The following is a 14,963-nucleotide window of genomic DNA, read 5'->3' as shown; positions in this document are numbered from 1 at the left end:
ATTCACGGCTCACTGCACCTACCGTATTTGAAGCCAGCTGCCAACGAATGTCTCCACAGGATTCAAAACAATGTCTGGAGGACGCCTGGTTCCATCTGCAGCTGAGATGAACCTTCTACTTTCAACGTTTCCTTTTTGCGTCGTTTGACTGATGGGACGCCAATCAAAGCCAGCCGGCCATCATGTCCTCCAAATCCTTCTTCGTCTTGAAGACAAAGGCCATCCCGAGTCGCTACCAGCTGTCCAAAAATATCCAGACCCTTCTCGAGGGCCTCGACAGTTACCATGTCGGAAGTCTCGACGTCGAAGAGCTCGGAAGGCTAGTGCGCCTGAGTCCTCGGCGAAGGGCCGCGGTTGCAAATACCATCACGAAATGTGCCAACATTCTTAAAAAGGACCCCTCAGAGGTCAAGACTTGCGTTGACATTATCGAGATGTGCACAGAGATTCTGGAGATTGCAGGTGAGAAACTGCCCTGACTTGCGCCAAGTCTTGGGCACTCGTCTTACATGCAATCGCAGACAGGCAAAGCTCTACCGAAGGCTTTCCCTTCATGAAAATGCCAATAGAAATTCGTGCAAGAACGCTGGATCTCATAATCGACAATACATTCCGAACGCCAGTAGTAGTGCCGGCTGGGAAACCGTCACCTTGCAGATGCCCCAGGTTCGACAGGGACAATGTCTTTCAAACCTCTCAGATGAAAGCGCTGCCGACGCTGTTAGGTGCGGCTCTAGGTGAGGAGTTCTACCGCATCTTCTTTCGTAAGAAAAGGTTTCGATTTCGCTGCGCTTGTGAGCTTCTTGCACATATTAATCATAATTCGCACTTCACGGATCATGTTCGCCACATAGCGGTCCACTGGTGCGGCCCAGAATCAGCAAATACTTTCAAATTGCTCCCCCAGTTGCTTAAGCTAGAGTCTCTGACACTCAATATTTCCAAGTCGACGCTGGTGCATCTGAACGAACGTGCCAGCTTAATGCGAACACATTTTCCTCTTGCCTATCGAAACATAAGGATGTCAGACATCTTGGGCCTGGATGAGCTTCTGCTCGTGCGGGGCCTCCAAGATGTACATGTATTCAATGTCCAGCCGAAAAGTAACTCCCACGGCGTTGAAATGGATCGTGTGTGCCTTTGGGATTTGCTGACAAGTCAGCTTACACAACCACGAGAAGTGCGTACATGAGCGTACGGTTGGTTGCGAGCGCTAACTGGTCGTAGGACTTGACAAATACGTTGAACCCATGACGGGATAACCAATGTAATTGGCGATGCACGCAACAGCGCAGACGAAGTATTGCCTGATTCGGGAGTTCAGGAAGGCAATCAATTGCTGAGATTGTGCTACACGAATTTGCCTTACCTATGGGAGTGCGAGGATAAATTTCTACAAGTAATGAACAGTACTTTAGTGCATGGAGGCTGAGATGGTGTAATGGATAGACGAAAAATGTAACAACTGATAAATTACGATAACCTCCATTTGGTGAAGTCACTGAAGGTTTCGTACTCAAAAAACGTTGTAAATGGTTTTTCTTGTCTTATACACACACAGCGAGCTGAGGGTATCCGGCTCAAGATCTGTCCTCTAGATGGATTGACCGAGCATTGGCAAAAGACGAGGAACAGAAACAAGCTACGAGAATCAACACCTACCGTAGAGAGAGCTGTCTGTACCTAAGGCTGCTCGCAATCGCAACAGCCTCGACAACATCAAAAACATCTGTGAATTAAGATCCAACATGGGGGCGAAGGATCATACCCCGATTTTGCCTGTTTGTCGCGTCGAACCATACATGGTTGGCAAACACCCCTCATTCTGAAGTTCCAAGTTGATAGACATGTCCTGTCTGAAGATTTTGGCTGAAAACCTCTTTCCCGGAATTCCCGGAAAAACAAGTTTACCCGAAAGACAATAAGCCCACGCCTCATCAATGAACAGGTCTTCGTCACGTGCGCATTTCCGTGACGGTAATATTAGTGTGTGCATCGCCGCTTGCCCTACTTGTGCCCCCACAGGGTCGAAAATTCCACCTCGTTAAGCGAGCGCAGACCAAATCTCCGCCTCTCTTCCCTTCAACCCGAATCCATTGTCCATCATCGAGCACACGGCAACGACCGGTACAGTTGCCCATCATGTCGCTCGTTTCGGGAGAGAAGACGAACTTTCAGTTCGTAAGTAACGCACTTCCTCTACCTTGATTGGCGATTGCTCGACGATTTCACAGACTCTAGCGGCCGTTTCGGCGGCGGCCTCGAAATCTTTCAACACATCGCCAACGAATTAACTTTGTGTTCATCTCGGTGACATCAGAAGCTAACACTTGGGCAAACAGATCTTGCGTCTTCTGAACACCAATGTTGACGGCAAGCAGAAGGTCATGTACGCCTTGACCAAGATCAAGGGTGTCGGTCGCCGATACTCCAACTTGGTTTGCAAGAAGGCCGATGTCGACCTGAACAAGCGGTACGATTTAGACTCCTCCATTCGTCACGAGAGAAAAAAGGGGGGGAGGAAAGAAAAAAAGAAGTACTAGAGGTAGAGCAAGAGTGCTAATTATTGTGCTTTCAATAGTGCCGGTGAACTTACCTCCGAAGAGCTTGAGCGAATCGTCACCATTATCCAGAACCCTACCCAGTACAAGATCCCCACCTGGTTCCTCAACAGACAGCGCGACATTGTCGACGGCAAGGACTCGCAGATTTTGGCCAACGGCGTCGACTCCAAGCTGCGTGATGATTTGGAGCGCTTGAAGAAGATCCGCGCTCACCGTGGTCTTCGCCACTACTGGGGTCTCCGTGTCCGTGGCCAGCACACCAAGACCACTGGTCGCCGTGGCCGAACTGTCGGTGTCTCCAAGAAGAAGGGTGGTTAAATTATACGCTGTGACGATCACTGCATTGGGATGGGTGTGGAAAGGCGTGACGGACTGGGTTTATTCCATCTTTGTGCGCATATCTGGACGCAGAGGTTTGCTTTCGGGCAATGCAGCTTGGTTTATAGCTGTACTCTAGATCAGAGGTTCATGAATCAAAAGTATTCAAAACAAAATCCGTGCTTTTGCCTTGAAGAGCTTCCCCAAATGTGTCCCATGCCACGATGATGAGTGATGATGGGTTTAGGTTTATTTTTACTGGGGGACTTGGCTGAGCTGAAAAAGCACAGGTGATGAAATTGCAAGGCGTCGATCTGGAGATGACTTGGGTCCTCTTGTTACTGGCAACTAATTTCTCCCGTCCCTCTAGGCCCTTGCCAATCGACAGACAAAGGCTATGCCGTCAGCGATAGTCATCAAGCATCTTGTTCATGCAGTATCGGAGCCCGTGAGGATGGCAGAGATTTACTCAAGGGGGAGTAGCATGGGTATCATTCGTAATTTATCTATTAGATTTAGACTGCCGTTTAATCTTCATGCGTGACAGCCATATCCAACACCTCCACCCTCCCTTGTCCCCTGGTTTCATTCCCAATGAAATCCGACAAGGCTTTGAAGGCTCCCGGTTCAACAAAGCCGACGACCTCCCACTCGGAGCCCATAACGTCCTGATTCTCCACCTGCTCTACATATCCCAAGATCTTGTCCTTGACCGTCCCCGGCGCCTTCTGCTCGCCGTCTTCCTCCTTGGCAGCAGCCTTGGCGGCTTTGACGGCCTGCTTCAGCACACTCGTCGGACACGATATCCTCAGCCTCATACGTGCTCTTGCCACAGGAATAGGCTGATAGGCAATGAGGGCCTTCATCGCCTCCAAGGCCTGACTCTTGGCACTCTTTGTGGTCACCACGCCGGTCCAGATGTGCTCCTTCGTTCTGGGCTTCGCCTCGCCATCGTCGCTGGCGGCCGTGGTCGTGGTCGGGGTCGCTGCGCCACTCGCCGTAGCGCTCTTGTCTTTATCCGCGTTGTGTGCCTGGGAGCTCAACATGTCCAGGGCCTTTTCAATCATGCCAGACGTGTATACCCTCTTTGTCCTCGGATCGACCAGTTTGCTAGCCACTATGCCAATGACTTCGTTGTGCACACGCTCCAGCTGTGCGGCTCTTTCCTTCTCGCCGACTTGTAACTCGCCCTTTTTCAGAATTTCCAAGACGATGTCGTCGGTGGATTTGCCCTTGCCAAAGGCCTTTTCGAGATCTTCCTTGGGAGCGGTCTGGCCCTTGGACACGTTGAGGAACACGTTGGGGATTTGGAGGACGTTGTCGAGGTCGGTTTCAATGCCGGAGCGCCACTCCATCACCTTGTTCTTGTAGCAGGCGATTTCGAAGCGCTTCTTGCCCTTTTTCAGGCGCACGAGCGAGACGTTTGTGAGCTTGATTTGGTTGGAGGGCTGGTTGATTTGGCGAGACATGGCGGGCGATGCTTGTTGCTGGCTTGCTTGGGGATTCGTAGAGGTTGGAACGGAAGGAAAATGAAGAATGCCGCCTGCTGTAATCCAAAGCAAATAGGACGGTGGGAAGCGCGAGAGCCCGGCCAGCAAGGTTGGTAAAAAAAAAAAAAGTACTACACATTCATCAAGATGATGTCGATGGCGGGGCAGCCTGGTGTACAATATATAGCGACTGGTCTGGGTCAACTTGTACCTCCTAGCGTGGGTTGGGCTGCGGCGGGACATTGGCTAACTACTTATACTTAAGTACTTACGTACTTAGGAAAGCGCAGAAAAAGCCAACAGGTAAAATCTGCAAACTGCAAAGCGCCTGAAACGGCAAATTTATTATTTATTTTTATAAAAAAAAAATGCTTATAGATTAAGCTACTAGTGAGAATAGTCGCTCAAGATGTGCCGTCAGCATGACTCACTTCCACCATTCTGTGGTGGTAGTTGTTGCATGTGGCCTAGTCGACTGGTGCCAGTGATGTAGCTACGAACCGTAGTATCAATTATAGAACGCACGTCACTAGAGAGTACTTTTTACTAGAAGTTTAACCCGTATAAAGTTTTGTGAATATGGCTATGATATGGCTATTTTATGCCTCTTCGTTCACTTTCCTCGCGATTTGGCGGTTTTTTCGCGCTGATTTGCCCACACGCCAGCGGGCTGGTGACATCGCCCAGGAACAGCGAGGGTGCGACTCAGACTTTCTCACTCGATCTTTCTCTTTTTCCCATCTGGTTTTTTTTTCAACCCCGCCATGCCATGCCACCAAGTGAAATCCTTCCCAACTGCCCCGCCTTGCTTGCATCCTGGACACTCGAGTGACTGTAGAGGCGCCCATTTGACTGTTCATGTTGAGTCACATTTATCTAGGTACGCATGTAATTACAGAGACCATTGCCACATGCATCTGACTCCCCTTCCAGAACAAGGCACTGGAATAGTATCTGAATATTTTGCACAGCTCAAGCATTTCCCTAACCATGGCCTCCGCTCCCGCAACGGTTGACCACGTTGGCCACGTCCCCGTCGACGACGTTGCCTCTCCGGAAGACACCAAGCCCTCCAAGCAGGACATTAACCCCTGGTCAGTATCGGGCGAGGTTGGTGACGACGGAAAGGTCAAGGCCATTGACTATACCAAGCTCATTGATGAGTTTGGCACCAGCAAGATCGATGATGCACTGCTTCAGCGCTGGGAAAAGGTCACCGGCCAGAAGCCTCACAGGTTTATGCGCCGTGGTATTTTCTTCAGTCATCGTGACTTGCACATGATTCTGGACCGCTATGAGAAGGTATGCTTCGTCAATTGGCATTGTACCACGCTTTGTATCATCACTGACTTGTTACTAGAATGAGCCTTTCTTTTTATATACTGGTCGTGGACCTAGCAGTGACAGCATGCACATTGGACACACTCAGGTATTCGACTTTGTAAAGTACGTGTATTCAAGACGGGGCAAGACGGAACCTGCGCAGCTGACAACCTCGTGCAATTAGGTGGCTGCAGGAGACTCTCGATGTGCCTCTAATTGTCATGTTGACAGATGGTAAGTCCTCGGAGAATGGATGTGTGAGATATATCACTAACAGCAACTAGATGAAAAGTATCTCTTCTCCGAGAAACGGACCGTGGAAGAGGTCATGGGATACAGCAGGACCAATGCTATGGACATCATTGCTGCCGGCTTTGATCCCAAGAAGACATTCATCTTCTCCGACTTTGCCTACGTGGGAGGCGCATTCTACAAGAACATTGTTCGATTCGCCAAGAGAGTCACATACAACACCGCCAAGGCAATTTTCGGTTTCGATGGCAGCTCAAATATCGGCAAGATTCACTTTGCCAGTATCCAAGGCGCCACGTCGTTCGCATCTTCATTCCCTCACATCTTTGGTCACGACGAGAAGAAGACCAGCTCCATTCCTTGTTTGATCCCGTGTGCCATCGACCAGGACCCTTACTTCCGGTTGACCAGAGACTGTGCCCAGGGCCTCAAGTTTGCCAAGCCAGCTCTGATCCATATGCGATTCTTGGATGCTTTGCAAGGGCCTGGGTCAAAAATGTCGGCCAGTGATGACAACTCTGCTATTTTCCTAAGCGACACTGCTAAGCAGATCAAGAACAAGATCAACAAGTAAGACGTGGCCCAAAATTTTTAGTCAAGTCATCGAATCGGTATGCTAACTCGTTTAGATATGCTTTCTCTGGCGGTCGGGAGACCCTGGAGGAGCACCGCGAAAAGGGCGGCAATGCTGATGTGGATGTTGCGTATCAATATCTCACATTCTTCCTAGAGGATGATGATGTATGACCAATTTCGTCCAGTAGCTATTGAATCTTGTTATGACATGCTAACGGATGAAACAGGAGCTCAAGAGGATCAAGGACGAATACAACAGCGGCAAATTGCTCACAGGCGAGGTACGTTGCGCTCGCCAAAGTCTACCTGACTGCATTACTCACCCTCCCTGCAGCTTAAAGCGATTTGCATCGAACACCTCCAAAAATACGTCGGCACTTTCCAAGAACGACGATCAAAAGTTAGCGATGCCGTGGTTGACGAATTCATGTCGGTCCGTCCCCTGGAGTGGAAAGGCAACCCACGGGTTCCTCGAGCAGACCTTGTCGTGCCAGTCACCAAGACCGACGGTGCTACCCCTACCGGCGACGCAGCTGGCACTGGTGAGCTAAGTAAGAACGCAATGAAGAAGCTTCTCAAGGAGCAGCAAATTGCCGCCAAGAAGGCCCAAAAAGCAAAGGAGAAGGAAGCCGCCGCAGAGGGAGGAAGTGAAGCATAGGGCAGAAACTCATTTTATCATAGACAAATAGAGTTGATATGTTGTTTGACCCCGTACGGGGGGAGTGCTACACTCTCTCGTCGTGTGGACATTCGAAAGACACGTCGTCACATTGCGTAGCAGCCGGCTATTATCAGCACGAACACCCCGTCCGCACGGGTCAACGTACATATGTACTCATAAACGCTCGACGCAAATCCTGGCCCTTTCCACTTTTACAAACTAGTTTTGCCGAAGGACCAGCACCGAGTTTCTGATGCCGTGGTGCATGATACATATATTGTACTGTACATGTCAAATCCAGTCAAGACCCATTGATATTTGGTTGAACTTGGTACCCGGCAACTACAAACTTAGTAACGCATCATGTTCGGAACTTTCGGGTCGTCTTTGGTAGACGAGGGCCACATACAGGGTTCCGTAAAGGAAATATCGTGTTTCAGAGGACTATTACCAGCTGGTTGGCTCGCCCTTATCGCCTTTGCCTAATTAATATCCGAGATCCACCAAGCGCGGCTCATCGGGCAGAAATAATAATACGAGCCGGCAATTTCCAAGTACTATGCCAAGTTTGCCACTGTGTGGCTACTTGGAACAGCAGGAGAAGAGAGGGGATAGATATTATTCGAAAAGACTGGGTACTACCAGTACGTATGTATTGCGATCAAAAGGGGGCTCGAAGAGTTGTAAGATGCTTGCTATTTATACCAGCTATTGCAGCCAGGAAGTTCTACAACCTGCTGGCCGAAATTGGTCAGTTAGCGGTATTGAAGCCCCTTTGGCTGGGAACTTTCTATTCCCAATAGTTCGCATAGATGACAAGCATCTTGAACCATCTAATTCCGCCAATGGTATGTCATTCTCGGTTGTCGCATGAGGCATTTATGCGGCCCTTGCTAGCTTGAGATGTCACTAACAAGGGTAGACAGAGATGTTGGCTGAAAACAGGCCCTATTTGCCTTCAAATTATAAGCTTCATGCGTCGAATTTGAACATAGCACAGAGCTTGGGGGCCGAGAAGCTGTATCGATCCCTGCATCACATCATTCAAGTCTTTTCAACCTCGGGATGCCAAGATCATCAACCAGCACATTGGCCCCGAGCGTCACGATATGACATGCCGAGTGGGCAGGTTGGGGCCGTGCGCGGAAGCAAAGATGATATTAGTATAAACCTTTGCCGGTGCTACTCTTGCAAAAGAAGAAGACATGGAGATGATGTCCCCGCCTATCGTCGCTCTTGAGTTCATTTACCACGATGGAGTTTAAGCTGATTGTCTGGCTGGCTGCTTTTGCTGTGGCCGCCTCTGCAAAGGTGATGCGCAGGACGGCGTGCAATGTCACAGGTGAGGCAAGCTGAATACCAAGTTACACACTCTTCTACGAGGCCCATCCTCTTGACGAGCTGCCGTCATACTCACCAAAGGAAAGAAAAAAGCTGACATGCCCCCTCCTTGACGAGGTAGAGCCACCAAAAAATTGGGCAGTCGCTCTGTACGACGGCCTCGATGTCATCGACGTTTTCGGGCCCATAGACGTTCTGTACATCTTGTCCCTTTCGCAGCAGCTAAATCTGTATTTCCTCGCTGATACCATGGCGCCCGTGTGGATGCGGCCGCCTCTGCCGGAGTTGAACAAGGCCGGCTCCAACTTCACGGCCTCGTTCAACCCGACGCATACGTTTGACAACCCGCCCGACGACATTGAAATCCTGCTTGTCCCCGGTGGGCTGGGCATGAGACGCGGAAACTCGTCCGAGCCCGTTGTCGACTTTGTGCGCAAGACATACCCCAAGGTCAAGTACCTCCTCACCACTTGCACCGGCGCGGGCGTTGCAGCCAGAGCTGGTGTCCTGGATGGAAAGAGGGCCACGACGAACAAGGCGGCCTGGAATGAGATTGTCAAGATGGGCCCAAATGTGAAGTGGGTGTCGCCGGCAAGATGGACCGTGGATGGTAACATTTGGACTTCGTCAGGTGTAAGTTTGGTGGCTTCCTTATTTTTGTGGCCTTTCGTCCTTAGGCCTTCTGGAGGAGGCTCGGACCAACAGTTGCAACATGCTGACTGTTTGTTTTGTGTGTGTAGGTGACGTCTGGGTTTGATCTCATCTTTGAGTTTATGGATACAGTGTACAACAAGAATACTTCGCACACGATTCAGGGTGCCGTGGAGTATGTGAGGGCCAAGGATCCTTGCGATGACCCTTTTGCCAAGTGGCACAATATCCCTCCCAGTGGCGACTGTCGGGACAATAAATGATGTGTATTCAACCGATAAGACAGGGTGTCGTCAAAGTGTATTGGGAAGGGGAGGGGAACTCTCGGCACCACGACCAGGCGAGGGCGATGAAGCGTCTGGCAGAGTTGCTGGGCTCTCTGGAGCTCGTGTTAAAGAGTAGGAACATGTGGATAATTTTTCAGAACTTCGATGCAACATAGATTCCTTTGAATTGACGGAGGAATTCTGGTGCCGCGCTCTGGTATCAACGGCTCAACATCAATGTCAGGCGTGTTGACAATGTTTACAAGTTGCCCCGATGTCCGAATCGTACATGTTCATCTCCCGCAATTCGACAGTTGCAAAACGGACCGAATATACATACGTGAGCATGCCGTGTTTTCTCGTGATAAACATAGCCACCACCCAGCACCATGATGTGGTCAAGGCAATCGTCCTTGGGTCCGGCAGTCGGCTGATGCATTCAACCAGACGTCGTTATGTGTGGATGCAACTCGAGCCACGGCAAGCCATGTGTTCTTGTACCGAGTTTAGTGCCACGGCTTCACAGCCATCGGTCGTGCCGCCAGCACCCTTCTCCGGGACCTGCCAAACGGTCGCGTGTGACTGGGTGAAGCTACAATCGTCCCCATGACGTGGTGGCTAGAAGAGGATGGCCATTTGAGATGGCTTGGAGGAGCGAAACCCGGCTGGGCTGCTAAGGCCTGCCCTATCTGCTACTGGAACAATGGCATGCCCTCTGCCCTCTCTGTTTTTCTAGAAGGACAATCTGACAGGCCTCGGTGCAGAATATCCCGCGTGCCGGCGGAACCGATGGTGCGGAAGCCTTGGTGGACGACGATGTGCCGAGTGTTGAATGGTGGTGTAGCTATGGCATCTTCCCCTGATGATCTTTGCGGGATGTGCTGCATCTCTACTAGATGCGGTTCAGGGAGAAAGGACTCTCTATTCTGCATCTTTGCAACTATCTGTTCTTTTGCAAACAATGATTGTCCATAGGCCAATCCATGTTAGCCCGCTGGCTACGTTGAGTCAAAAAGTCCACGACACGCATGAAGGCCGAATATGGCAATGAGCTATCAAGTGCACAGCCCAGCATTGTGCCAACACCCTTGAGAAATCTTAATATAGAATGGTCCCCGTTGTGGTGTTTCCTAAAGGTGCGCGGAGATGCTGTCACGGCAAGCCACGAGTTCCACCGCAGCAAATGGAAGAATGAAGCCATCGGTGTCTGCTCTCCCGGGCAAAGCCACCCCAGCAATGAAGCGGCATGGACTCAGCCGTTGACGAGCTCGGAGAAGCCGCAGGGCGGATGACGGCAGTGGTGACAGCCAAACATGGACAGCCTCAATGCTCCAAGGTCGCCTCAATGCTACTATTCACGCGCTGTTTGATACGGCGGTTGTCATGTTTCGTTTGCGCTTCGAGACGGGGTATAAATAAAGATGCAGTTCCTCGTTGAAAAAATATCCTGACACTCCTCAGCAAAGCAATCAAACAAACAAAACAAACAATCAAGCACTCTTCTGCCTCGTCTACCCTCAGCTCTCCCCAAATTATATCCACCACCACCATCCATACACATAAACAACAACCACAACCACCACCACAACCACCACAACCAAACACCGTCAAAATGGTCGGCCTCGTCTTCAAGTCTGCTCTCGCCGCCGTCACCATGGCTCTTGCTGCCAGCGCCGCCACCCCCCAGTGCAACACCAGCGCCGACTGCCTCCCCGGCTACATCTGCGGCCCCAGCGACTTCGCCTTTTCCGGCACCAGCTCCAACGTTTGCGTCAAGACCGGGACGTGCAACAACAAGCCCGATCCCCAGTTCCCCCAGGACGGGCCCAAGTGCGGCGACAGCATCTTCTGCAACGTCGGCGGCTCCTGCGGCCAGGGCTACTACCAGTCGGGCGGCGAGACGGTTCTCACTCAAGTCTGCGTCAACCAGGCGACTGGCCAGCAGTGCGCCGCATCGTCCTAATTGACTGGACTTTTTTACTTTCGCCCCTTTCGATGTGGGATTTGGCACTAGTCGCTTTCCGATAGACGTGGGAGCAACGGGAGTTGGTGACGATTAGAGAGTGTGGATTTGCTTTTTTTGTCGGTGGGATTTTTTTGGATTTTTTCTTTTCAAGTTTTCGTTGCTGCCTTAGATTCATTCCTTAGACTTCAATACACCAGGTACCTGCACTGCAATGTGCCCCCACGTCTCCTGTTAAACATGGAAACCAAAGTGATATAAATGATCCCTCGGCCGGCACTTCTGCTCATTTGACACGGAGGTTTAGGGTGTCGCGGGTACGCGATCCTTCTTTCCCGCTGCCCGCTTGTACAAGACCTTGCAGCCTGGGGTGCATGATCGGCTTGCTGCCCCACCTTGCTACCCATCTGTCCTATGAATCCCCATGGCTCCCTTCATGTGGGTCCGAATGCTTCGAACGCTCGTTGCTAGGCACAGAGAGCTCCGCGTCTGAGGCTCCCCCCAGCTTGCTTCAAGACCCCAAGTAGCTTAGCTACCAGTGACATGTTACTCCGTACGTGTGGTCGTTTGCGGCGGCCTCGTCATCCGCTACTAGCTAGCATTCGCCCTTTGCGTCTCCGCATCGTCTGTCTCCCTCTCCTCTTCTCTCCCATCCAGCCCTCCATTCCTCCATTCACATACTACCATCATTATTATCAGCCCTATATCCATCTGCATCATACGCCAAAAGTAGTCGATAGTCCATCATGCGGCTGTCTACCTCTGCCCTAGTGCTGGGCGCCGCGTCGTCCGCCGTCGGCCTCCGGGACCAAAAGGTTCTCAGCAACCCCAAATCAACCCTCGGCTTCGACTTCAACAAGCTTGGCAACGTCGATTTCGATGTCTGGACCAAGCCCCTGAGGGAGGCATTCGGCGAGGCTACCTCCGAGGCCAAGGCCCTATGGCAAGAAGTGTCCATGCTCGCCCCCGAGGCCGTCGATGCCTTCAAGCAGCACGTCATCAATGCCAAGCCCAAGAAGCACTCACGCATCCCCGACAGCAAGTGGGATCACGTCGTACATGGCGCCGATGTTCAGAATATCTGGGTCAAGAACGAAAAGGGCGAGTCTCACCGCAAGGTCGGAGGCAAGCTTGATAACTTCAGTCTTCGCGCCAAAAAGGTTGATCCTGCCAAGCTCGGCGTCGACAAGGTAAAGCAGTATAGCGGGTACCTCGATGACAACGAACAGGACAAGCACTTGTTTTACTGTAAGCATGGCCAGCATTCCCCGAAACTCCCCACCCTCGATAATGATTGACAATGGCTTGTCGAAATGGTGATGAACTGGATGTTGACCAAAGCACGCAGGGTTCTTTGAGTCACGCAATGACCCAGCAACCGACCCTGTGGTCCTCTGGCTCAACGGTGGCCCGGGCTGCTCGTCGCTTACAGGTCTTTTCATGGAGCTCGGCCCTGCTTCCATCAACAAAAAGGTCGAGGTCGTCCATAACCCATACTCGTGGAATGCCAACGCCTCCGTCATTTTCCTTGACCAGCCTGTCAATGTGGGCTACTCATATGGTAGTGGCACGGTCAGCAACACTGTCGCTGCCGGCAAAGATATCTACGCCCTCCTCACTCTTTTCTTCCACCAATTCCCAGAGTACGCTAAGCAGGACTTCCACATTGCTGGGGAGTCTTATGCCGGACACTACATCCCCGTCTTTACCTCTGAAATCCTATCACACAAGGACCGCAATATCAACCTCAAGAGCGTCTTGATTGGAAATGGCTTGACCGACGGGTACACTCAGTATGAGTACTATCGCCCTATGGCATGTGGCGAAGGCGGCTACCCTGCTGTTCTCGATGAGAGTCAGTGCCTCAGCCTCGACAACGCCCTCCCTCGCTGCCAGTCCTTGATCAAGTCTTGCTACGACTCCGAGAGCGCCTGGACTTGCGTTCCCGCCAGCATCTACTGCAATAATGCCATGATTGGACCTTACCAACGCACTGGCCGCAATCCTTATGATGTTCGCCGTGACTGCAAGGGCGGCAACTTGTGCTATGATGAGCTCGGGTACATCTCTGACTGGCTGAACAAGGCCGATGTTATGGAGGCTCTTGGTGCTGAGGTTGACAGCTACGACAGCTGCAATTTTGACATTAACCGCAACTTCCTTCTGCAGGGTGACTGGATGAAGCCGTACTTCAGACTTGTTCCTAAGATTCTGGATGAGATTCCCGTCCTGATCTACGCTGGTGATGCCGACTTCATCTGCAACTGGCTTGGAAACCAGGCTTGGACCAACAAGCTCGAATGGTCTGGCCACAAGGGTTTCTCCGAGGCCAAGAGCAAGGGTGTCAAGGTTAGCTCCGGCAATGGGGCCCAGGAGTACGGCAAGCTCAAGTCGCACGGCAACTTGTCATTCCTTCAGATTTACAAGGCCGGCCATATGACACCCTTTGACCAGCCCGAGGCATCGCTTGACTTCCTCAACCGCTGGTTGGCCGGTCGCTTGGACGCCTAAGTGGACTACATATCTGCAGGAACAGAATGGCCCGGTGATGAACTTGGCGTACGGGCATACAGGCATAGAAGACGGTACTTATAGAAGTTGTGTGTATTTGGCTGTGCCAGATTACAGCGTGCTTCTGGACTCAAATAGTAACTGAACCCTAGCTCGAATACAAGTAAGATTAATCAATTGCATGAAGAAGTCGCGTCTGTCTGATCCGGTGAATGGCGAGTAAGAACTCGCAGCTGCGCACAAATTGGTGGCAGATGGGCAACCAAACGTCCGTAATAATGAGTGCCAAGCGCGTATCAGGCAGAACTAGACAGGTCCAACAACACAGACACTTGACGCAACATGGACAACTACCTCTAAGTAGGTATGTAGTATTAGTATTAGTATTACTGCCCAAAGGCGTATTCTATGCGATTGGGGAAGCTCTGTTCCCCCAAATCGAAGATGGTTTCTAGAAGGACAGTGGCGGAAAGTAGGCAAGACTACCCGGGGGGTGGGTACCTGGGCTGTTGGATTCCCGACTTTTGGAACCAGGGCTTGGGGCCGAAATTGTTGAGGGCGAAGAGGAGGGGTCTCTGTCCCACTCACACCGCACGGCGGCGTAGATGGGCGCAATTGGACCGGGCGGGTGCTTCCTTTTCCTACCCGGTAGGAGATTCTGCGTGCCTCAACTTTATGAGGGTGGGGCGGGATAGTCGGGAGTCGGGACACTTGTTTATTTTATGTAGTATATCTAAGTACATAAGGTATGTATGTATTGGTTGCTGTATCATATTTTGACTTGGTGACGCTTTACATGTATTCACCTAGGTATATATATGGGTGAATTCGTGTTGTTTTGGGTTAATTATGTAAGAGAGAGCAGTCGTTGATGGCTTGATATTGTAGAGAAGAATGTTGGCCGACTTGAGGAGGGAATACTTGCTTTGGCGGGGAAAGAACCTCTGTAGTAATGCATAAAGCTGCAAGTGCTCATGTATTCCGTACTTTGACGTATGTATACGCACAATACATACTACTGTGGCATATAATCCATAGCCCGACGGT

General features: G+C 51.1%; 7 protein-coding genes across 7 annotated transcripts; 6 read left to right on the top strand and 1 right to left on the bottom strand.

Annotated features, from left to right (window-relative positions):
• Positions 1–182: 182 nt before the first annotated feature.
• MAA_10814 (uncharacterized protein) lies at positions 183–557 on the top strand (the record flags this gene model as incomplete). Its single annotated transcript, XM_011412733.1, has 2 exons — positions 183–462; positions 526–557. 2 exons carry the CDS (start codon positions 183–185, stop codon positions 555–557), a joined length of 312 nt encoding a protein of 103 aa, XP_011411035.1.
• Positions 558–2,142: 1,585 nt separating this feature from the next.
• Positions 2,143–2,882, top strand: MAA_05761 (ribosomal protein S18, S13 family; the record flags this gene model as incomplete). Its single annotated transcript, XM_007823759.1, has 3 exons — positions 2,143–2,181; positions 2,343–2,473; positions 2,582–2,882. 3 exons carry the CDS (start codon positions 2,143–2,145, stop codon positions 2,880–2,882), a joined length of 471 nt encoding a protein of 156 aa, XP_007821950.1.
• A 527-nt stretch (positions 2,883–3,409) lies between these two features.
• Positions 3,410–4,351, bottom strand: MAA_05762 (Ribosome maturation protein SBDS; the record flags this gene model as incomplete). The annotated part of the gene is made up of 1 exon (XM_007823760.1): positions 3,410–4,351. The coding sequence occupies one exon, from the start codon at positions 4,349–4,351 to the stop codon at positions 3,410–3,412; it is 942 nt and encodes a 313-aa protein (XP_007821951.1).
• A 1,011-nt stretch (positions 4,352–5,362) lies between these two features.
• Positions 5,363–7,181, top strand: MAA_05763 (tryptophanyl-tRNA synthetase; the record flags this gene model as incomplete). Its single annotated transcript, XM_007823761.1, has 7 exons — positions 5,363–5,674; positions 5,733–5,818; positions 5,880–5,929; positions 5,980–6,517; positions 6,577–6,688; positions 6,751–6,804; positions 6,858–7,181. The coding sequence occupies 7 exons, from the start codon at positions 5,363–5,365 to the stop codon at positions 7,179–7,181; spliced, it is 1,476 nt and encodes a 491-aa protein (XP_007821952.1).
• Positions 7,182–8,774: 1,593 nt separating this feature from the next.
• Positions 8,775–9,439, top strand: MAA_05764 (ThiJ/PfpI; the record flags this gene model as incomplete). The annotated part of the gene is made up of 2 exons (XM_007823762.1): positions 8,775–9,158; positions 9,266–9,439. The coding sequence occupies 2 exons, from the start codon at positions 8,775–8,777 to the stop codon at positions 9,437–9,439; spliced, it is 558 nt and encodes a 185-aa protein (XP_007821953.1).
• A 1,615-nt stretch (positions 9,440–11,054) lies between these two features.
• On the top strand, positions 11,055–11,405 carry MAA_05765 (uncharacterized protein; the record flags this gene model as incomplete). The annotated part of the gene is made up of 1 exon (XM_007823763.1): positions 11,055–11,405. One exon carries the CDS (start codon positions 11,055–11,057, stop codon positions 11,403–11,405), a length of 351 nt encoding a protein of 116 aa, XP_007821954.1.
• Positions 11,406–12,151: 746 nt separating this feature from the next.
• On the top strand, positions 12,152–13,916 carry MAA_05766 (serine carboxypeptidase; the record flags this gene model as incomplete). Its single annotated transcript, XM_007823764.1, has 2 exons — positions 12,152–12,653; positions 12,754–13,916. The coding sequence occupies 2 exons, from the start codon at positions 12,152–12,154 to the stop codon at positions 13,914–13,916; spliced, it is 1,665 nt and encodes a 554-aa protein (XP_007821955.1).
• Between the last annotated feature and the right edge of the window lie 1,047 nt (positions 13,917–14,963).

The sequence above is a fragment of the Metarhizium robertsii genome, assembly GCF_000187425.2.
Source record: "Metarhizium robertsii ARSEF 23 chromosome Unknown MAA_Scf_2, whole genome shotgun sequence".
Lineage (NCBI taxonomy): Eukaryota > Fungi > Ascomycota > Sordariomycetes > Hypocreales > Clavicipitaceae > Metarhizium > Metarhizium robertsii.
This window is presented reverse-complemented; position numbering and strand designations above follow the sequence as displayed.